The following is a 23,629-nucleotide window of genomic DNA, read 5'->3' on the forward strand; positions in this document are numbered from 1 at the left end:
TATTCAATGAATTATTTGGAATAATAAGCAAAGAAGGCCTACCAAACTCCTTTTATTTTTTTTTACCCTTCTCATTTATTTTTTTTTATTTTAAAATTTTTTAAAACTATTTTTAAACTATTTTAAACTATAAAAATATTATTAAACTATTTTATTTGGTCATTTTCAAACATTATTCATTGGAAACAAAGATCTTTTTTTTCCTCCCCCCTCCCACCACCCCTCCCATAGCCAACACGCAATTCCACTGGGTATCACATGTGTCCTTGATTTGAACCCATTTCCATGTTGTTGGTATTTGCATTAGGGTGTTCATTTAGAGTCTCTCCTCAGTAATATCCCCTCAACCCCTGTAGTCAAGCAGTTGCTTTGCCTCAGTGTTTTTACTCCCACAGTTTGTTCTCTGCTTGTGGATAGTGTTTTTTCTCCTAGATCCCTGCAGATTGTTCAGGGACATTGCATTGACATTAATGGAGAAGTCCATTACGTTCGATTGTACCACAGTGTCTCAGTCTCTGTGTACAATGTTCTCCTGGTTCTGCTCCTCTCGCTCTGCATCACTTCCTGGAGGGTGTTCCAGTCTCCATGGAATTTCACCACTTTATTATTCCTTTGAGCACAATAGTATTCCATCACCAACAGATTCCATAATTTGTTCAGACATTCCCCAATTGACGGGCATTCCCTCATTTTCCAATTTTTGGACACCACAAAGAGAGTAGCTATGAATATTTTTGTACATGTCTTATTCCATATTATCTCTTTGGGGTACAAACCCAGCAGTGCTATGGCTGGATCAAAGGGCAGACAATCTTTTATTGCCCTTTGGGCATAGTTCCAAATTGCCCTCCAGAATGGTTGGATCAATTCACAACTCCACCAGCAATGAATTAGTGTCCCCACTTTGCCACATCCCCTCCAGCATTCATTACTTTCCTTTGCTGTCATGTTAGCCAATCTGCTAGGTGTGAGGTGATACCTCAGAGTTGTTTTGATTTGCATCTCTCTGATTATAAGAGATTTAGAACACTTTTTCATGTGCTTATTAATAGTTTTGATTTCTTTGGCTGAAAACTGTCTATTCATGTCCCTTGCCCATTTATCAATTGGAGAATGGCTTGATTTTTTGTACAATTGATTTAGCTCTTTGTAAATTTGAGCAATTAAACCTTTGTCTGAGGTTTTTATGAAGATTGTTTCCCAATATGTTGCTTCCCTTCTGATTTTAGTTACATTGGTTTTGTTTGTACAAAAACTTTTAAATTTGATGTAGTCAAAATTATTTATTTTACATTTTGTAACTCTTTCTAAGTCTTGCTTGGTTTTAAAATCTTTCCCTTCCCAAAGAAGTTTTTTGGTAGTTCAATAGGTATGGCACTAAATAAGTAAATTAATTTGGGTAGGATTGTCATTTTTATTATGTTAGCTTGTCCCACCCATGAGCAATCAATGTTTTTCCAATTGCTCAAGTCTAGTTTTAGTTGTGTGGAGAATGTTTTGTAGTTGTATTCATATAGTTCCTGTGTTTGTCTCAGCAGATAGATTCCTCAGTATTTTATATTGTCTAGGGTGATTTTAAATGGCATTTCTCTTTCTAATTCTTGCTGCTGAAATAGATTAGAGATATATAGAAATGCTGATGACTTATGCGTTTATTTTGTATCCTGCAACTTTGCTAAACTTGTTGATTGTTTCAAGTAACTTTTTGGTTGATTTTTGGTTGATTCTCTAGGATTCTTTAAGTAAACCATCATATCATCTGCAAAGAGTGATAGCTTGGTCTGCTCATTGCCAATTTTAATACCTTCAATTTCTTTTTCTTCTCTAATTGCTACTGCTAGTGTTTCTAGTTCAATGTTAAATAATAGAGGTGATAATGGGCATCCTTGTTTTACTCATGATCTTATTGGGAAGGCTTCTAGTTTATCCCCATTGCAGATGATGTTTACTGATGGTTTTAGATATATACTGTTTATTATTTTTAGGAAAGGCCCTTCTATTCCTATCCTTTCTAGTGTTTTCAATAGGAATGGGTGTTGTATGTTATCAAAGGCTTCTTCTACATCTATTGAGATAATCATGTGATTTTTGTCAGTTTGCTTGTTAATATGTTCAATTATGTGGATGGTTTTCCTAATATTGAATCATCCTTGCATTCCTGGTATGAATCCTTCCTGGTCATAGTGGATAACCTTTGTGATGACTTGCTGGAGTCTTTTTGCTAGTATCCTATTTAAGATTTTTGCATCTATATTCATTAGGGAGAATGGCCTATAGTTTTCTTTCTCTGTTTTTGACCTGCCTGGCTTTGGGATCAGTACCATGTTTGTGTCGTAAAATGAATTTGACAGAACTCCTTCTTGGCTTATTCTGTCAAATAGGTTGTGTAATATTGGGATTAGTTGTTCTTTGAATTTTTGATAGAATTCATTTGTGAATCTATCTGGACCTGGGGATTTTTTCTTAGGGAGTTCTTTCATGGCTTGTTCAATTTCTTTTTCTGATATGGGGTTGTTTAGGTAATTTATTTCTTTCTCTTTTAGTCTAGGCAATTTATATTTTTGTAAGTATTCATTCATATCACCTAGATTGACATATTTGTTGCCATATAATTGGGCATAGTAGTTTTTAATGATTGCCTTAATTTCCTCTTCATTAGAGGTGAGGTTTCCTTTTTCAATCTTGGAAATTGTCAATTTGTTTTTTTCTTTCTTTTTTTAAATTAGACTGACTAGTACTTTGTCTATTTTATTTCTTTTTTCAAAGTACCAGCTTCTAGTCTTATTTATTAAATCACTAGTTCTTTGACTTTCAATTTTATTAATTTCTCCTTTGAGTTTTAGGATCTCTAATTTAGTCTTCATCTGAGGATTTTTAATTTGTTCGCTTTCTAGTTTTTTAATTTGCATGCCCAATTCATTGACCTCTGCCCTTCTTAATTTGTTAATATATGAACTCAAGAATATAAATTTCCCCCTGAGTACTGCTCTGGCTACATCCCATAGGTTTTGAAAGAATGTCTCATCATTGTCATTTTCTTCAATGAAGTCATTAAGTTTTTTGACTAGCTGGTTTTGGAGAATCGTATTGTTTAATTTCCAATTAATTTTTGATTTACCTCTCCATGTTCCCTTACTAATTATTATTTTCATTGCATTGTGATCTGACAAAGTTGCATTTATTATTTCTGCTCTTTTTCACTTGTTTGCAATGTTTTTATGCCTTACTACATGGTCAATTTTTGTGAATGTACCATGTGCTGCAAAAAGAAGGTATATTCCTTTTTGTCCCTATTTATTTTTTCTCTATATGTCTACTAAGTCTAATTTTTCTAAGATTTCATTCACTTCTCTTACTTCTTTCTCATTTATTTTTTGGTTTGATTTATCTAGTTCGGATAGAGGAAGGTTCAGGTCTCCCAGTAGTATAGTTTTTCTATCTATTTCATCCTTGCGCTCCTCTAGTTTCTCCTTTAGAAATTTGGATGCTATGCCATTTGGTGCATACATGTTGAGTACAGTACTCATTGTCTATACTGCCTTTTATTAGAATGTAATTACCTTCCCTATCTCTTTTAACTAGATTTATTTTTACTTTGGCTTTGTCAGATATCATGATTGCTACTCCTGCCTTCTTTTTATCAGTTAATGTCCAATAGATTTGGCTCCACCCTCTTACTTTCACCCTATGTGTATCTACCTTCCTCATGTATGTTTCTTGCAGACAGCATATGGTAGGGTTTTGGATTCTAATCTACTCTGCTATTTGCTTGCATTTTATGGGTGAGTTCATTCCATTCACATTCAGAGTTATGAATACTAGCTGTGTATTTCCCAGCATTTTGATTTCCACTCCTAGTCCTGCCTTTTCTTATTTCACTATTTCCTTCTACACCAATGTTTGTTTTTAATCGGTCCCCCTACTTCCCATCCTTATTTCCAAACTCCTTTTATGAAACAAACACAGTGCTGATATGTAAATAAGGAAGAGCAAAAAGAGAAAAGAAAATTATAGACCAATTTTACTAATCATTATTGATGCAAAAATCCTAAATAAAACACTATTTAAAAGACTACAGCATGTATCAAAAGATTACATGTTATGATCAAGTGGGATTTATACCAGGACTGCAGTGGTAGTTCAATATAAAGAAAGCTATTAACATAACTGATCATATTAATAACAAATGCAAAAAAGATCACATGATTATATCAATAGATGAAGAAAAAGCTTTTGATGAATATAACACCCATTTTTTATTAAAAACACTTAGAAAGCAAAGGCATAAATGAAGATTTCCTTAAATTGATAAGAAATATCTACCTAAACCCAAAAGCACATAGTACCTGTAATGGGAACAAGCTAGAAGAAAATAAGATCAGGAGTCAAACAAGGATGCCTATTATCACTAGTAATATTTAATACTAGAATATACTAGAAATGCTAGCAATAGCAATAAGAGAAGAAAAATAAATTAAAAGAATCAGAATGGACAATGAGGAAAGAAAACCAGACCTTTTTGCAGATAATATGATGGTATGATTAGAAAAACCTAGAAATCTGACTGAAAACAGTAATTTTAGAAAAACAGCAAGATATAGAATAAACTCATGTAAATTATCAACATTTCTATGTATCACTAACAAGCCCTGCAAAAAGAGAGAGCAAGAAATTTCATTTAAAATAGCCATAGAAATATTAAATACCATCTGCCAAGACAAGCCCAGGAATTTTATGAACATAATTGTAAAACACTTTTAAAGTAAATAGTCAGATTTAAATAAATGTAGGAATACTAATTATGCATGTGTGGGTTAGGCCACCCTACTAGCAGATCATTGTGCACAGTAACAGCAATATTGTGTAATGTTGATCAAGTGTAAAAAACTTGACTACTCTTATCAATACAGCCATCTAAGATAGTTCCAAAGGACTCAGGATGAAAAAATGCTATCCATCTCCAGGGAGAGAACTGGATTCTGAGTACAAATTAAGGTATAATTTTCTTAATTTATTATTTTTCTTGCTTTTTTGTGGTACTGTTAATATGGAAATGTCTTGAAAGACTTTACATGTATAACTAATACATTGTTTGCCTTCTCAGTGAGTGGAAGGGAGGGAGAGAATCTGGAACTCAAAATTTTAAAAAATGTTAAAAAGAAATAAATTGGAAAAAAAGATTTAAGATTTGAAGGTCTGTTCTAGCAAACAGCTACCCTAAACTTGCAAATGAAGGTAAATAGAAAAATGTATAATTCAGAGCCATTGACCTTGATGTTTACATGTTTTCAATCAAAATAACAATAATAAAAGCATTTATATAGCACCTACTTTAGCCAGGCACTTTGCTAAGTACACCTTACAAATATTATCTCATTTGATCTCCACAACAACATTAGAATGTAGCTGCTATTATTATTCCCATTTGACATTTGAATAGAGATAAATAGAAGTTAAGTGACTTGTTCAAGATTGTATAGATACTAAGTATGTGACAAAATTTGCATTCATGTCTTTCTGATTACAGACCAACACATTATCTATTGTACCACCTTGCTGCCTCCTAAAACTTGGTTTTATAGTGACTGTAAGAGAAAGGAAAAAGCTAGGTTAAAAACCCCCCACCATATACATACATGCCATGTCTAGAGAAAAAACTACTGGGGACAGCTACTCAGTCCAGTGGAATGAGAAACAAGCCTAGAGCTGAAAGGTCCTGGGTTCAAATTTTTCCTCAGATACTTCCTAACTGTGTCACTTTGGGCAAGTCACTTTACCCCCATTGCCTAAGGAAGGAAGGGATTTGCATGTTCCTGCAAATTCCTTCCTTCACCAGCCCTTACCACTCTTTTGCCTTGGAATCAATTGATTCTAACATAGGAAGGTAAAAGTTAAAAAAAAAAAGAAAACCTACCTGCATTTTTTCTATTATATTTAGTTATAAAATTTAAATCATCCAAAGCATCACCAGTTCTGTTTTGGAACAAGTATATGAAATGTCGATGCCAATAGGCATTAAGTAACAGAGGTTCTAAGAATATAGCCTAGGGGGGAAAAGTACATTAAATTCAATTTTACATGGAAAATGTTCACATATGAAAAAAAACTGACAAAGTATTATAGGAATAAATTCTAATGTTAATAAACTCTGAGACTATAATTTTAGGATCCAGAGCTAGAAGGGACATCAGCTAGATCCAATGGAAAAGGATATCAGAGGTCTATAACAACACCGACAAGTGACCTTCCAGGTTCCACTTGAAATGGCCCATTTCCCTAACTCCTCAGAGCAACTCTTTCTATATTTTAATTGTTCTACTTATGAAAATTTCTTACACCAAGCATCATTCTTCTCTGTAGTTTCTTGCTCCCTCTTGAGGCCAAGAAGAACAAAAACATCCTCTATCTGACAATCCTTCATACATTTGAAGATAGCTATTATTTCTCTTTCCCGCTAACTCAGGGTTTCTTAACCTTCTTTTTTAAATCATAGATTACATTTGGTAATAGTTACAAAGGAAACCAACTGTATTGTAACATATTCTACCCCCCCCTCTATACTCTCCCCCAAATTTAAGCACCTGATACTAAGAATTCCTGTTCTGAAATTTCTTCTCCAGGATTAATACACCTAATTTCTTCAGCAGCTCCCTGAAAGATGTGAATTTCATCCTGATTATTTTCTATTAGACATAGTCCAATTCCTCAAAATCCTTTCTAAAATAATTATAGAATCCAATATTCCAGATGTGTTCTACCCAAACTATAACAAAATCATCACTTTCCATGTTCTGGAAACTATGCTTTTGTGAACACCACCCAGGAGTGAATGAGTGTTTTTTTGGTTTGTTTGCTTTTTTGTTTGAAGAGATTTAGGCTCAAGTTCAGAATGGTAGCAATTAGCAGAGCCTGGATTTTAACTTGAGTCCTTTGGCTACAAATCTGGCATACTTACTGTACTGTGCTGCCTCTCCAGTAAAGTCTTTTAAATATTGGTCTTCATCAGAAAAGATGAAAAATTATATTTTTCTTTCACTTACTTCAATAGTATGTCAACTCAGTGGTTGAACATGGATCATATAGTTGCAGTGCTATTAATTAGAGCAATGAGTAGAGATGCTTTAAAATTTTTGATTTGGAGCACCTATGTCCCTTCCCACACCTTTTTTCTGCCTCTCCCTTACTGAAACAGCAGATGTGGAAGGCTTTAGGGATTGTTTCTTACATTTTCTTAGGCTCCTATGGCCTAAGAACTCATTAGTGAATTCATAACCAGGTTACTGATAACTAACCTCTTTGTGCTTAATTACGTTGGCCCTTGACAGTGGATAGAACCTGTGATTCATATAGGACCTTCAATATATCTTCATTTTAAACATTAAAGTGTAAGTTCTATGTTACAAATATATTCATTTCCCAAAGTGACAAACTAGTGTCATATAAAAGTCAAGTTGAAATGATGATAGGTATTGTATTTGGATGAGATTTACCTCTTGTAGATCGTCCATGGCCATCTTTAATTTGCCTAGCTTCCTATAAATAGCTCCACGTCGACAATATAGGAAGGCAGGCATTTTTTGTTTTTGTTTTAGTTCTTGAGTCAGCTTCTCTATTTCCTTCTCCAAATATTGAACAACATGTTCAGAGAGATCTGGATTTATGAAATCATCTAATTCTATTTTTGAAAGATTTTTTGTTTCTATAATAGGTACAGCTGGTACAGTTTCTACAGGTGCAGTCTGAACTGTTCCTTGTTCCACGAATTCTGGTTCTGGAGAGGGTGCAAATTCATGGTACTCACTAATCCAGAAGTCCAAAGCCCAATGGTAAGGTCTAATATTTTTTGGAATCCCACCATGTTTCTCAACAAACTTATCAAAATTTAACACAGAAGGCAGACTAGGGCAGCGACTTCGACGGACGTATATAGGCACACGGAGAAAAAATTTCTTCTGTTGCAAAAGGATGACGAGAGATTTTGATCTGAATTTTAAAAAACAATAATTTTACTCAAATTTTTTATTTTGCCACAGTTGGTAAATTAATCTATTAAACTATATGCCAATTTTTCTTAGCTATTATTTATTAAAGTCTCTCTATATAGCAAAGTCTACTCTACATAAAAGAATATGAATTCTATCTATGCAACCTATAACACTCTGCCATTTGCATTAAAAGGGAATGATATACATAAACATATGTACTTATATATATATTTATATAAACTATGCTAACTTTATCAATATAGATATGCTATAAATGAATTATATATACTAAAAGCACTAAATATCGATGTACTGAAATCAATACTCCTTTCAAGTCTTGTTTCCAATATTCCCTAAAAACATTTTAGCACAATGATAGAGATAAAACTATACTTGAGAAGATCACTGACAAGGTCACAGTTAGATTTATGAAAAAGTGTATGCCAAGTTGGGAGGAGGTATAATGAATAAAATTAGATTTAATGATGAGAATGAGAATTTGACATTCCATCAACAGAGTGATGACAAGAGACAAACTTCTTACCTTTACTATCTTACTACTGTTTAGATTTATCTAGATTTTATGATTTTACTAATTTAATACACCCTTCATCTTTCTTAAAAGGGCAAAACATTTGCTGGGAATAATAATTTGCTGAGAATGCTTTCTACGCAGTCTAACTGCTTATCTCAGCTCTAAAGAAACCACTATATTAGAAATATTTGCAGAGTATTTACAGTGAAATCATAGTTGTAAAATGTTACATCTACTTAAATGTGTTTTCATGAGTTTTGTAGTCTTGGATGTGTAACTGGATATGGTCCATACTTCCTTAAAAGAAGGTAATCTGTATCACAAAGTAGTCTTTTTGAAGAGAGGACTTTTTGTTACCTTTATGGAATGAGCAACTGTCTTAGTACAATGGAGATTCCATTCCACAAAAAGTAAGGAGGCATGCTCGCTTTTCTTTCAACTTTTTAATCTCTCCCCACTTTTTACATTCATTCTAATAGTCTAAGATAGGAAAACTTATCAGATAATGAAGAGATGATTACGAAAGATAAAATAGTAAGTTTTGACAAGTAAAGTAAAAAAAGCTTAAAAAAAGGTTAGAGAAACCACTCATTGGGCAAAAATTCTTCACAGCAAACAGCTCTGATAAAGGGCTGATATAAAAAAAAATAGAGAATCCATGCAAAACTATAGAACAAGAACCATTTTAACAATAGATGTCATCAAAGGTGGTTGAAGAGATAATTTTCCAAAGAAGAAGTGTAAGTTATCAAAAACTATATTAAAGAATGCTTCAAATCGATACAAATAAGAGAAATGCAAATTAAACGCTGAGGTTTCATACCTCATATGCATCAACTTGGAAAAAGATAATAAAAAACCAAAAATGGTTAGATGGTAAATAATGAAGAGAAAAATGGGTACACTGATGGAGTTATGTATTAGTTCAATAATATTGGAAAATAATTTTAAATTATACTAGGAAAGTCATTATTTTACATATCTTTAAGCCCCATAATACCAGGTAAAAAGAGAAGAAATATTTATAAGAACGATAAGAGACAGCAGGGCAAAATAGACAAGCTTGCCTTTGAGCTAAGATGATCTGGATTCATTTCTATCTCTTACATATACTTGCTATTGTGACCCTGTGTAAGTCACTTAAACTTTCATTAACCATGGCAGTTAAGACTACAAGTTTTAGGCTAGACACTTATTATAATAAAAGGAAAGTGGATGCCCATTGATTAAGTAACAAATGACTGAACAAATTATTGTATTGAATATAATGGGATATTACTTTTCCCTAACACATTAGAGATATGAGGAATGTAGAGAAGCTTATGAAGATCTGCATGAATTAATAAACTACAACCCAAAAGACATAATGACCACTAAAATATAAAAGAAAACAATACCAAAAGGCATCAGAACTCTAATCAATGTAGTTACCAAAAACTACTCTAATAAATAAACATTTATTTATTGCCTATTATCTTTCAGGTACTGTAATAATAATTTTACTCAGAATTTCATTCTGTCATAATTGGTTAATTAGTCTGATTAAGTTATTTAATTAAGCTAGGGATTAAAAGACAAAAAATGAAAGTCCATACAATCATATGGGCAGAGACAGTATATTCACAAAATTTGCAAAATAAATATGAAGTAATTTAAAGGAGAATGGTAACTAAGAAGATCATGAAAGGTTTTCAGAAGACAGAAAAATATTGTACAAAAGGAGTGGCTGAAGCTTTCTTTGACATACAGGCACAGTGTTATTTTGTTTTGCTTAACTGTTGCAAGGGACAGTTCACTGAGGAAGAATGAAAAGTAGAAATGGCAGTAATGTACATTTTTAAAAGAATGTGGGCTATTTGGGGCTTTTATAGATGATTTGAAAAAAGGACCTGTTAAAGGGCTTTCTTTTGATATCAAGCTATATAAATGTATTGAAAAGGTTTTGTTTCATCATTAAGAAATTTGGGATTGACTGAAGAAACATTCAATTTAAATCTGAGGTAAAAAAAGTCTGAGTAAGCATAGGGAATGATTACTGACTGAGGTATTAAATTGCACCTAGGAAATGGATTTCTCTACATCTTGCTCTTGCTCTTTTTTTTAAATAGTGTAGATTATTCTGTCTTATTATAACACACCCAACAAGTGATCATCTAACCTCTCCTTCCAAGGACCTGTCACTTCTCTAGGCAGCTCATTCCACTTTTGAAGAAGTGTAACTATTAGGAAGATTTTCCTAACAGCTATCCCAACTTTGCTTCTTTGCAACTCCTTCTCGTTGCTACTGGCTCTGCCCTCTGGGACCAAACGGAACTGATTTAATTCCTCTCCTTCATGTGTACTTAAAGATAGTTATCATGTTCTCCCTTAGTCTTCTCTTTTCCAGGCTAAACATAGAATGTTCCTTCAATTAATCTTCATATGTAAAATGACATGGAGAAGTTGGAGGGGGACTTAGATATTTTAGGGCATGGACATTTGAAAATATGTTTTGCATATCTTTCCACAGATTTCATAAGTAAGACCAAATTCTGGGCCTATCCACCATTCTTCTTCTTTCTATGCCATACCTATTGTCTGTAGTCACAAGAACCCTGACATTGTCCTCTCTTTTTTTTAAACCCTTACCTTCCATCTTGGAGTCAATACTGTGTATTGGCTCCAAGGCAGAAGAGTGGTAAGGGCTAGGCAATGGGGTCAAGTGACTTGCCCAGGGTCACACAGCTGGGAAGTGGCTGAGGTCAGATTTGAACCTAGGACCTCCTGTCTCTAGGCCTGGCTTTCAATCCACTGAGCTACCCAGATGCCATTTTGTCCTCTCTGATAGGCTCTGTCAGCAAGATACTCTAGATTTGTTGAGCACTGATATTGAAAAGCTTGTCCCAGTCAGGGAACCTGAATATAGCTAACTGATTCTTGACAACTGGTTTCATGACAATAACTCAAAAAAACCATATAATGGAATAGGTATGTAATGGGTATAAGAAGTCCAGAATTTATTGGACATACATCAAACATGATAATCATGATAATCAGGGATGCTAGCATGAGCAAATGTCTAGTTCTGTGGCTCAAGAGTGGGGAAGCTAAGTTGGGCAGTGGATAGAATGCCAAGCCAGGAGTCAGGAAGATTCATCTACTGGAGTTCCAATCTGGCCTGTTTGCCTCAGTTTCTCATCTATAAAATGAGCTGGGGAAAGAAATGGCTAAGTATTCTAATCTCTGCCAAGAAAACCCCAAATGGGGTTACAAAGAGTCAAATAGGACTGAAAAATGATGGGGGGGAAATGGCCCTAGGGCAGAAGAAGTGGTCTATGTTAAAGTATCTTGGAGAGACTTGTGCACAAAATGCAATATAGGATGCCAGAATAATGTGAGCATAGGCTAGTAAAGAAGGCCATAAGGAAACTCATCTAACAACACAGAAAATACAGAAAATATTTGGAAAGGGCCCCAGAAAAAAATGATGGTAAAGAAAAGGGAAAAAAAAAACTTTCTTCATTTAGTTCAGAATTATAGGGCCATTCTGCAAATCAGTCACTAAACCACCACTACTAAGCTTATACTCCAAAGAAATCAAAGAAAGAGGGAAAAACTTCATATACAAAAATATTTATAGCAACACTATTTATTGCAGCAAAGAATTAGAAATAAAGTGGGTGCCCATTATCTGAGTTAAACAAATTATGGCATAAGAATTTAATGGAATTTATTGTGCTTTTAGAAACAATGAAAGAGGCAGCTAATAGTTTGGTGGATAGAGAGCCAGGCCTAGAGATGGGAGGTCTAGGTTCAAATCTGACCTCAGACTACTCTTCTACCTTGGAACCAATACTCAGTACTGATTCCAAGATAAAAGATAGGGGTTTAAAAAAATAAAAAAGAAAGAATGAATCAGATTCAAAGGAACCTGAGAGGACTTGTATGAACTGATGCAAAGTGATGCAAGTAGAACTAGAACAATTTTTACAATAATTACAATGTAAAATATAACTATGAAAGACTTAACAATGAATCATGTAATCACATCTATGAAAGACTGGTGATAAATCATGCTTCCCAAATCTTGGAAAAATGGTAATGAACTAGAGGGGCAGAACAAAAAAATATATTTTGAGACAAAGCCAATATATGGACTTATTTGTATGATTATACTTGTTACTAAGAAATATTTTTATTAGGGAGAATTTAGAAGGGCAGCAAGGGTTAGTGGAAAGAAGTTAAAGGAAGAAAAGATTAGTGTTGAATAATTTTTTAAAGAGTAAGGAAGAACAGAAAGAAATTCAAAAGGATCAAGAAGAGCAATATTGGAACTAAAATGTCAAATTTGAAATATATATTTAAAAATAAACTATGTCATAAAGATATGCAGCTTCACATGCAGTCTTATTTTTCTACTCTTTTTGGTATAAAGAAATATTTATGTTTATTGATGTTTTCAGGGTCATAATAATAAAAAGAAAAACTTTAAAAATGAAGTGGAATGATAACATGAAAAATGGTAAACACTCCCACAAAAAATGGCCTAATATTTTGTAGGTTATCCTTATTATGGTAGAGAGCTACAATAGATTTTTCACCAGTTAGTCCCTGGTCACTATCTTTGAACCCCCTCTAATTTGTAAATGTTTTCATATGGTTATATACTTAGTACTTTCTTTTTGTCTTTCAATCAGCCATCTTCTTTATTTACTTTTAAATGGTGACCCATATGAGAAACATTCAAAAACAGAGGAGGGACAAAGTAATTTTTAAAAGACAATAACATTTACTGGGAGTTCAACTCCTCACTATAACAAACCAATTCATGTTTCTAAGCATGGCAGTTTTGTATACTATTAACAAAAATGAACCAAAAAAAAACCTACCACAAAACAATTTGTTAACAACAACAAAAAAGAAGAAAAAATTCTCAATAAATTCAATCAATTGGCCTAATTGTGAATGGGTTGAAATTTTTTTTTTTACCAAAGAATGAAATAAGTCTCTTTTGTCTCCTTCACCCATCCACTTATTTTCCTTCTAATTAAACCAGATAGATAACTTTTTAAAAAATCGTCCTCTATAAACTCTAAGGGCATATATTTAAACTATGCTATTAACTAACTATACTATTAGCTTTCAAATATTGAAAAATAAAATTATATTGATTGAGCTAACATTTATATGACACTTAAAGGTTTGACAAATACTTTATTTGTGATCACCTTTGATAAAAGACTTCTCTTTAACAAAAAGTTAAAATAATAAATATAATTAATCAGTGTAAGCATATGTATACATATTTATGTTTATAGCATTAACATCTTTGAAATGTGATATTCTATATCTAAATTTAATTGCATCTTCTAAAAATATAATGATCATTAAAAATAAATGAAACCTTTTAAGAGTCTGTGGAGGCTTTGCTAACTCGTTAAGAACAAATTTTAATTTTTCACTACTCAGTCTTTTCCTAAGTTTCCTCCTTTTTCTTCTAGGAAAAACAATGAACCGTCTTGTCTTTTGAGATACATCTTTAGGGTGAGTTTTCTTTTGTCCACTCTTCTGAGTTTCTGTTTCTGGTAAATCAGTAATATCCAAATAATCATACATATTGTTTTCATTTTCTTCAAGACACTTTAAAAAGTATTCCTGCTGATTCTCTAATTCATTCAGGTTACTACGTATATCGTCAGGTACAATTGATGATATTGAATCATTTTGCATAGCAAAATTAAATACAGATGCCGCTTTATTAATCATTTTCTAAAAAAAAAATAAAAAATCTGATTTAGTTATTAATATGTAATGCAGGAGACTACAAGTTTTACTAGTTCTTTAAAATTCACTTAATTTAATTTAAAATATGCAAAGTTATATTATAAGCACATTATTCAAAAATGTTTAGTAATATTAGTTACCCAGCAGTTACACTACTAAAATTAATTGGTTAAACAACATGTTTTAGGCAAGTATGACCACTCTTTAAGGTATATTGGATAAAAATGTGGAGTAGTCACCACCACTGTGAAAGAGGAATTGGGAAAGCATGCAAAAGCCAGGGCTCCACAAAAATATAAAAATACCACCAAACAAAAACCTTTAAAAAACACTTCAATTTCCAAGAAACACCTAATTGCTGCTATAGTTATAGAAATCCCCAGGTAGCTTAACTTAATTCCTAAAGCTGTGCTTGAAACCACTTTGGAAAATATGTGTTTTTCCAAGAATGAAAGCAGGATGAGCAAAATAAAATAAAATAAAATAAAAAATTCATGGCCTAGAGTAGTGATGGTGAATCTTTTAGAAAATAGAGTGCCAGGCCCCATCCCCACCCCACTCCCTAGACCAACTGCCATGCTGGCCCCCTTTCAGAAACTGAGTGCCATGCCCAAGCCTTACTCCTTACCCCAGACAGAGGAGGAAGTACTCCCATTGGGCTGCTGGGCAGAGGGGTGGGGGATGTGAAAAAGTACCATCAGGCATGGTAGAGAGGGGGAAGAGAGCAGCTCTGCCCAAGTCCTTTTGATTCTCTAGTAATGAACTCAGGTTGAGGGGAATTAAGGGGAAAAGTGGCCCATGTGCCTACTGAGAATGCTCTGAGGCCATCTTTGGCACCCGTGCCATAGGTTCACCATTACTGGCCTAGAGGAAGAATAAAAGAATTAAAAGATAGCAATAGCAAGCCAAGAGCAAGTTGTCAAGGATGGTGGTTTAAAGGCCAAAAGAATGAATTTCTTCTATTTCTCCTAGGATCAAAGGCAAGGAAGAGGAAAGGGAGAGCAGAAGTCTGCTGTAGCTCTCTCCTCTGGGACCAGTCAGAGTAGGTACATGGCAAGTGGCTAAAAGTGCAGTTCAGGAAGAACTAAGTTCAAATCCCAACTCAGATATTAGTTATCCTAAGCAAGTCACTTACTCTTCAGCCTCATTTCCCTCATCTGTAAAATGCGAATAGCACCTTCTTCATAGGAGTATTATAAGGAACAAATGATATTATATATATATATATATGTACATATACATATATATATATATATATTGAACTTAACAAACCTTAAAATGCAATATTAATGTTATCTACTAGCCACCAGTTGCAGAAAAACTACTAGAGAGATAGCAACCTAAGTGAGCTCTGCTTCTGTCATGGCATATGATTATTGCAGCAACATAATTCCCTTAGAACTAAAATTGGAGAGGAACACAGGAGAAACAATGGACTATTCTAGCTGCTATAGCCAACTAGTATTATCTGGAGAGCTGGACTGGAAAGAAAGGAATTGAGAAAGGGAATTTATTTTAATTTTAAAAAAAAAACTGATATACTAGTGCATTTTGTTTGCAGAGAATTTTTTTGACCAGTTCCATAATTACCTTTATTTTTTTCATTTTTTTATTTTAATTTAAAAAATATTTCCCATGTTTACATATTTCATTTTCTTTTTCTTCCCTCTTCTCTCCTCCCTCCTGGATCCAATAAGCACTTCCACTGGGTTATAAAAATGTTATCACTTACACCTATTTCCATAGTATTCATTTTTGAACAAACACGGAAGCAAAATTTTTTACTTATTCCACAAGAAAACAGTTTGACTATAGATTGTTAGCAGAAAGAAGGGATGTGTCCTTTAACTGTGGCAATATGGTACTAACATAAATTGTTTTGTTTGGCCAGCTTTGTTACCTCTACATATTGGCTTCATTTACATTGTGGTAGCTATTTATGTTCTGAGCCTAGTATTGAATAAGAAGAGGAGAGTGAACAGATGGATTGCCTTTAGGAGTCCTTAAATTTCCTTAAATATTCATTTTATCTGGAACAAAGGCCTAATGTTTAAACTCTGAAATTCTTCCTATTAGTGCATTGTGGAAAGATGGAGGAGTAGGCAAGTACCTTGCCATTTTAATACCTCTCACAAACAATCAAAAATAACTCCAAGGAATCAATGCTAAAAGTGGCAAGAATAGGAGTCAAAAGTAAAGCTGAGCAGTTAGGGATAATTGCTGACAAAGGTTTCTGACTTCCTAGGCCTCAGTCCCATCAACTGATAGGCCCTGGGGGGCAGGTACAGAGCAAACCCAGTGAACCAACAAGGTAGGCCCTGGGGCCAGGATTAGCAACCTCATCTTATTTACTGAGTCCTCAGAGGATTCATTAGAATTAGCAGATGGAAGGCCCTGGAAGAAGCTGTGCCTGCTGGTCTTGGCTCAGCAGACCCCCTGTTAACCCACAGCTGGGGACTGAAGGAGTGAATACCATAGACCAGTAATGGTGAACCTTTTAGAGACCACATGCCATGTCCTGCCCTCCAGACTGTGTACTGTGTCCTCCCTCCCCCTGCATTACCCCAGACAGCAGGGGGAGAAAGGGAGGGGAGTGTCTTGATAGCTCTGCTCAGGGAAGGGAGTAAGTATAGAGGGGTGGGCAGGCACAGTGGAGAGGGGTAAGGGAGCAGCTGCATTGAAATCCCTCTGCCTTTCTAGTAGCTAACTTTTCTGGGGATGGTATGTATGTCATCTTTGGAATGTTTGTCATAGGTTTGTCATCACAGCCATAGAGTCTAAGGTTGCCAGACCCTAAGGCAGTGATGACAAACTGTTTAGAGACTGAGTGCCCAAAGTACAACACTCACACGTGCCATAGGTTTGCCATCAAACCTCACTGCTAATAAATGAAAGACTTTGGAGGCCTGAAGATTATAGACTAGTCATCTGTTCTGCAATAGTAGGAGAGGAAAAGTGAGGAAAGAGGACACACTGGTGAGTGTGGTTGCTGAGAGATGGAGACCCAACAGCTATAGTCACTCTCATAAGAGAGGAGACTCTGGATGCTGCCATAGGGAGAAGTAGAATGTCTGTTTGCAGCTGCAGTGTGTGAAGATTGAATTTAGCTATTTCCTGTTTGTAACAATGAAGATACTTAGTTTGACAAAATTAGGAATGTCTTGGGAAGGGGAAGATAAAGTTGTAATCTCCTGATTGAACAATGAAGGTGCTTAGTTCTCACCTTACAGTGAAGCTAGAACTTTAAGCTCAGTCTATTTTTAGATCTTAATACAAAAAGGTGTTAAGTAACTACAAAGGTTAAATTAATCACAAAAAGGTCAAGTAATTCAGAAAAGGTGAACTTAACAAAGAAGTGTTAAGTAACTCCAAAGATATAATCAAATCAAAGAAGATGAGAACTAAAAGTATGGGAAGTCCTGGAGAAAAGCTTTTGATATGATTGGTAGACATGAAAATTTAGGAGGATACACAAGGGTGAAAGGTCTATATATTTGGGATTTTTGCTCTCTCTGGCACCTTATTGGCAGTGGAGAGTTATCTGAGAGCAGCGTGCTGAGCCTTCTGGCATCTTAGCATGGCTACAAGCTATTTGTCCAGTTCGGTGGTAAGTTTCTGGCTGAGTTCCCTCCTTTACTTTTCCAACTTTATCCCCTTAGAAGCCTCTAATCTTCTTCAGAGACCTAGAGGCAGGAATTTTAAACTCCCCCTGGCACAGGCCAGGCAGGGGGAATCCTATATCCTCTTCCCTCTTCCTTAAATTCCTTCTCTCTATATTAATTAAATTACCATAAATTTCCAGACTGATTTGGGTATTTTATTTGGGATTTTCCCCGGCGACCAATTAAATCTAGATTTTAAGGCACAACCCTAAAATTATCTTGACAAGTGGCAGAACTGCCAGAGGCCCTGGTTGAAATATCCCAACAAAATATGGACACTGGGAGTCCAGTAAAAAGTCATTAATTAAGTCTCTTGGACTGGCTTCTAAAATAAACAAATAAAAATGAGCAAATAAAAGAGGAAGAACCCAATTACTGGTAGCTATTATGGGAACAAAGAAGGTCTTGATTCAAACTCAGAGGACAGTGAAGTAAAAACACTTTGAAAGCATCAAAGAAATACAATAAATAGCCACAAGCTCAAAAAGAGCTTTTTGTAAGAACTTTAAAAAGATATCAAAACCAAATGAGAGAGGTTAAAAAAAAATTAGAAAAAAAAATAAGAGCAATGCAAGAAAATCAAGAAAATTTTGAAAGATTTCCCTAATGAAAAAAGAGATCTAGAAACTCATGGAAGAAAATAATAATATTGAGAAGTAGAATTGGATAAGGGGGAGCTAATTATTTCCTAAGACAACAAGAAATGATAAATCAAAATCAAAAGATTGAAATAATAGAAGAAAACATTAAACATCTGTTTCCTAAGGAGATCAGGGAAAAAGGAAAAGAACCTATATGTTCCATAATATTTATAGCAGCTCTCTTTGTGGTAGCAGAGAACTAGAAACTGAAGGGATGGCCATTAATTGGGAAATAGCTAAACAAATTATGGCATGTGATTGATGGAATACTATTGCATCATAAAAAATAATGAACAGCCTAAATAAAAAAAATTTGGAAAAAACTACATGGGATAATGAATAATGTAATGAGTGAACAGTATACACAGTTACAGATTTAATACTAGAAGTATAAATTGTGAATATTACCTCTGTAGAATGGACCGGAAAATGGAAATATGAAAGACAATTTATATATACATATCTATCTCCCAGACAGTGTCTTCTATGATGCAAGGAGGGAAGGAAGGATCTAAGACAACTGTAATTAAATTCTATTAATAAAAAAGTATCCATTTTACATCCCATAATTCTCTCTTTTTTTGTTTATTCATAAATTCTTCCTTTTTCTGGCAGGGAAAATATACCATGCTACCCTAATTTGCTTATTATATCACCCTTTATATTAAATTATGTACTCATTTAGACCATAACTCAGTATATAGTGTGAAATGTTGTTCTATACTTAGTTTTAAATTGCTTTCCAGTTTCCTCAGCAATTTTTTGTCAAATGGTAATTTGTTGTCCCAAAATCTTAGATATTTGTGTTTGTCAAACACTGGGTTACTATGGCCATTTACTACTGTGGATTATGTACCTAATCTATTCCACTGATCTACCACTGTATTTCTTAGCCAGTACCAGATTGTTTTGGTAATTGCCACTCATTAATACAGCTTGAGATATGATAATGCTAAGCCAACTTCTTTCACATTTTTTCAATAATCTTCTTAATAGTCTTGACCTTTTGTTTCCCCAGATGAATATTATGATTTTTTTCTAGCTCTTTAAAATGATGTTTTGGTAGTTTGAGTGATATGGCATTGAATAAGTAATTTTAATAGCTATTTTTATTATGTTGGCAGAGCCCATCATGAGCAATGAATATTTCTGATAGTTTGGATCTTACTTTATTTTACATAAAAAGTGTTGTTTATTGTGTTCATATAGTTCCTAGGTTTGTCTGTGACAGGTAGATTCCCAAGAATTTTATACTGTTTTCAGTTATTTTAAATGAAATTTCTCTATCTAGCTCTTTTTTCCCCCTAGCTCTTGCTGATGAACTTAGTTGGTAATATATAGAAATGATGAGGATTTTTATGAGTTTATTTTATATCCTGTAACTTGGCTGAACTTATTTTAGCTAGTATTTTAGTTTATTCTCTCTGTATATTATATAATCTGCAAAGATAGATTTATCTAGTCTTAATTTTTTCAATGTCTTCTTGCCTTGTTATAGCTAGCATTTCTTTTTTTTTGTCCTTTTTCAAGGAGGACCAATGACATCATAAAAGAGATGTCTTTACTCTTGGGTGAGTTAGATTTAAGTGTGGCAGAGGTACACAAGACTATCAGCCTTACTTTCTCTTCCAGAACCATCAAAGTCCAGTGGTGTGGAGAAGAGAGAAATTACAAGGCATGCAGCAAGATAAGAAGCTGGAGATTGATCAGCTGTCAATGAAAGGAAAATTCCATTTGGAATGTGCTTGGGAAACAGTTGAAGGCAAGAGCCAACTGCTGGTTGTTTTTCTGGGCTTTTTGACTGATGGTAGTGACTTTGAAGGAAGAAGCTGAGTTTATCTCTGGGACTTGGGGTAATCAAGTTGGAGGTGACCTGGCTGATTTGAAGGCAGAAGAAGAAGAAGGACAATAGTCCATATCTCTCTCTCTGACTTGCTCCATTGCATGGTAGTGATTGAATTGCCATTTCTCTCAATATCCTCCAACCTAAGACTCACTGTAGATAATAAAGAAATCTCCAACCCTCTTACCCTCATCCTCCATATTTCCTGTTTTCCCCCTAATAAACCTTACTTGAGATAAAGAAGATAAAGAGTTTCCTCTGAAACATCATAGCTTACCCTGAGTGACTTAGAAGGAGGCTGAAGAAGAAAAGGGGAGGGGAAGCAGAGGGGAGGAAGAGAGGCTGGAAGAGGGAGGCAGGGAGATATTAATGGAGGAGGGTAAGCAAAGGAAGATAACAACTGATCCATTAGTTATCTAGTATCCATCAAATATACCCTCCAATATTATCTATTACAATTTGGCACCCCAGGCTGACTGAACTTTACAATCCATAAGAATAACAGCAAGATGTTCTAGTAAGTACACTGTGGGGTAGTTGTGCTAGCAGCAATTATGGCTTACTGGATTTATAACATCATATATAGTAAAATGACCACCATGATTGTAAATTCGGTAGAATACTTTGGCATCATCATGATGTTCATACTACAGTGGCCATTCCAAAAAGAAACTGTCCTTTGGCAGATTATAACTCAGATTTATATCATTGCCACGGCAGCCATACAGACTCTGACTTATTTGAAGAACATCTATAGATTTCTGATCCCCAAAAAGGCAGCACAGATAATGGTGGTGGATACTAACTTGGAAAATGTTATTAAGAACATGTTTGAAGAATTTATCAAGGCTAAAGGGCTAGACCATATACCTCCAATATTATCTATTACAATGGCAAGACAAAGGTCAGAATGATGGGTCTTTGCTTGGGAGGCAGTAGATTGGTATTGGTATCTTCAATGTCCAGCTAAGCTCTAAGCCCTCCAAAGAGCCAACCTCAGCTACCTTCATGGACAATGGAACAAACTGTTCTCATCTGCCCATTTATTGTTTCAGTGGTTTTCATGCTTTCAAATTTTTTTTAAACCCTTACCTTCTGTCTTGGAATCAACACTATGTATTGGTTCCAAGGCAGAATAGTGGTAAGGGCTAGGCAATGGGGGTTAAGTGACTTGCCCAGGGTCACATAGCTGGGAAGTGTCTGAGGCAAGGACCTCCCATCTCTAGGCCTGGCTCTCAATCCACTGAGCAGCTGCCTGCCATGCTTTCAATTTTTATTAATCTGTTCTTTAATTATCAGGATTTCTAATTTGATGTTTAATTGGGGACTAAAACTTGTTTCTTTTTTTTTTAGTTATATAAAAAATCCATTGATCTGCTCTTTCTCTATTTTGTTTTAAGTGTTTAGAAATGTAAATTTTCCTATATTGCTTTTGCTGAAGCCCACAAATTTTGGCATATTGTTTCATTGTTGTCATTCTCTTTACAAACTGACTGTGTAAAGGATAATTTAATGAAGCAACTTCAGTTTATGTTTATTGTTTAATAACTTTTAATTAATTTTACTTAATATTGTCTAATAGCATGTAATCCCATTAGACATTTAGTGTTATAATGGTTAATTGTAATTATAGTAAGGAATAATCCTAGTTAGTTATTAGTTTTGTATAAGAATCATAAATCAATAGTCAATAATCATACTGTGAATAAAAACAATAGGGAAAATTCCCTACACTACTTTGCAGAGTAGCCTTGCCAAATGGAATTTGTGCATGCCTTTTGTATTCTGGAATATATCTAGATGCTCTTGAGGCTTTGGGTTTATGATATCTCAGTTGGCTTTAAATCTACAGAGTAACTTGGGCCATCCCTACATAGCAAAACTGGTCTTATCTGCCCTACATAAAAGATAGGCTGATTTGCCTTCAAGATGTCCCACTAGGGGAAAGAAGATCCATCTTGGTTGAACCTTTCTGGGCTGAATTTGTGTAGTTTTTTTTGATAAAACATAAATACCAGTCAGCTGATAAGTTCGGGTCTCAGGCTATAGTGGGGATACCTGCAGACCACTGATTTATGTGACTTGCACATTCACATTTTTTCTCAGAAGATTGTTCCCAGTATTTTTCTCTTACAATTGACTCTATGATTTGTTCTTTCACCCACTCATTCTTTAGGATTAGTTGAGTTTCTAATGAATTTTTAATTCATCTTTCCAATAGTCCCTTATTGAGTATATTTTATTGTACTGTGGTGTGGAAAAGGGATATTTAATATTTCTACTTTTCTGCATTTGGTTGTAAAGTTTTTATGTCCCAATATATGTTCAATTTTTGTAAAGATGCTATGTTCAGCTGAGGAAAAACTATATTCCTTTCTAATCCCTGTTATTCCCTCCCCCCGAGATCTAGCATATCTAACTTTTCTAAAATTCTATTCTTTAACCTCTTTTTTCATTTATTTTATGGTTAGATTTATCTAGTTCTGAGAGGGGAAAGTTGAAGTCCCTCACTAGGTATAGTTTTACTTTCTATTTCCTGTTGTAATATTAAACTTTTTTTTAATTTTTATTTAATTAATTAATTAATTAATTAAAAATTAAATTTTAATTTAATTAAAATTTCCTTTAAGAATTTGCATGATGTAATATTTGGTGCATATATGTTTAGAATTGATATTACTTCATTGTCTGTGGTACATTTTAGCAAAATACAGTTTTTCTTCTTATCTCTTTTAATTAGGCTCATTTTTGCTTTTGCCTGTCTAAAATCATTATTGTTACCCCTGATCTTTTTTTAACCTCAACTGAAGCATAGATTCTGCTAAATAGCCCCTTATTTTCATTCTCTGTGTGTCTCTGTTTCTCATATGTTACTTATAAACAACATATTGTTGGAGATTCTTTTTTAATCCATTCTGCTCTCCATTTTCATTTTATGGACGAGTTCATCCCATTTACATTCACAGTTATTATTATTCTCTTTGTATTTTCTTCCATCTTATTTTTTTAACCAGTTTATCCTTCTCAAACATCTGTTTTGCTTATGGCAACTGCTTCCCTTAATTCATCCTCCTATTAGCTTTCACTCTCATTTCTTTCCCTATTTCCCCTCTACTTCTCTTATTTGATTAAAAAAAAACAACTTTTCTGAGATCTTCCAGATTTTCTTGTTGGGTTTGTATCTAATTCACTTATTTCTT

General features: G+C 34.2%; 1 protein-coding gene across 2 annotated transcripts in view; it reads right to left on the bottom strand.

Moving 5' to 3' along the window:
- The window catches only part of TTC6 (tetratricopeptide repeat domain 6), a 307,310-nt gene that overhangs the window by 152,789 nt on the left and 130,892 nt on the right, over nt 1-23,629 (bottom strand). For both annotated transcript variants that reach the window (XM_016428372.2, XM_056811000.1), the window contains exons 11-13: nt 13,904-14,268; nt 7,491-7,983; nt 5,915-6,044 (exon numbers count right to left, since the gene is read on the bottom strand). In XM_016428372.2, coding sequence (XP_016283858.2) covers nt 5,915-6,044; nt 7,491-7,983; nt 13,904-14,268 — 988 coding nt within the window. The remainder of the gene's footprint in view (nt 1-5,914; nt 6,045-7,490; nt 7,984-13,903; nt 14,269-23,629) is intronic.

Source organism: Monodelphis domestica, chromosome 1 (genome assembly GCF_027887165.1).
Source record: "Monodelphis domestica isolate mMonDom1 chromosome 1, mMonDom1.pri, whole genome shotgun sequence".
Lineage (NCBI taxonomy): Eukaryota > Metazoa > Chordata > Mammalia > Didelphimorphia > Didelphidae > Monodelphis > Monodelphis domestica.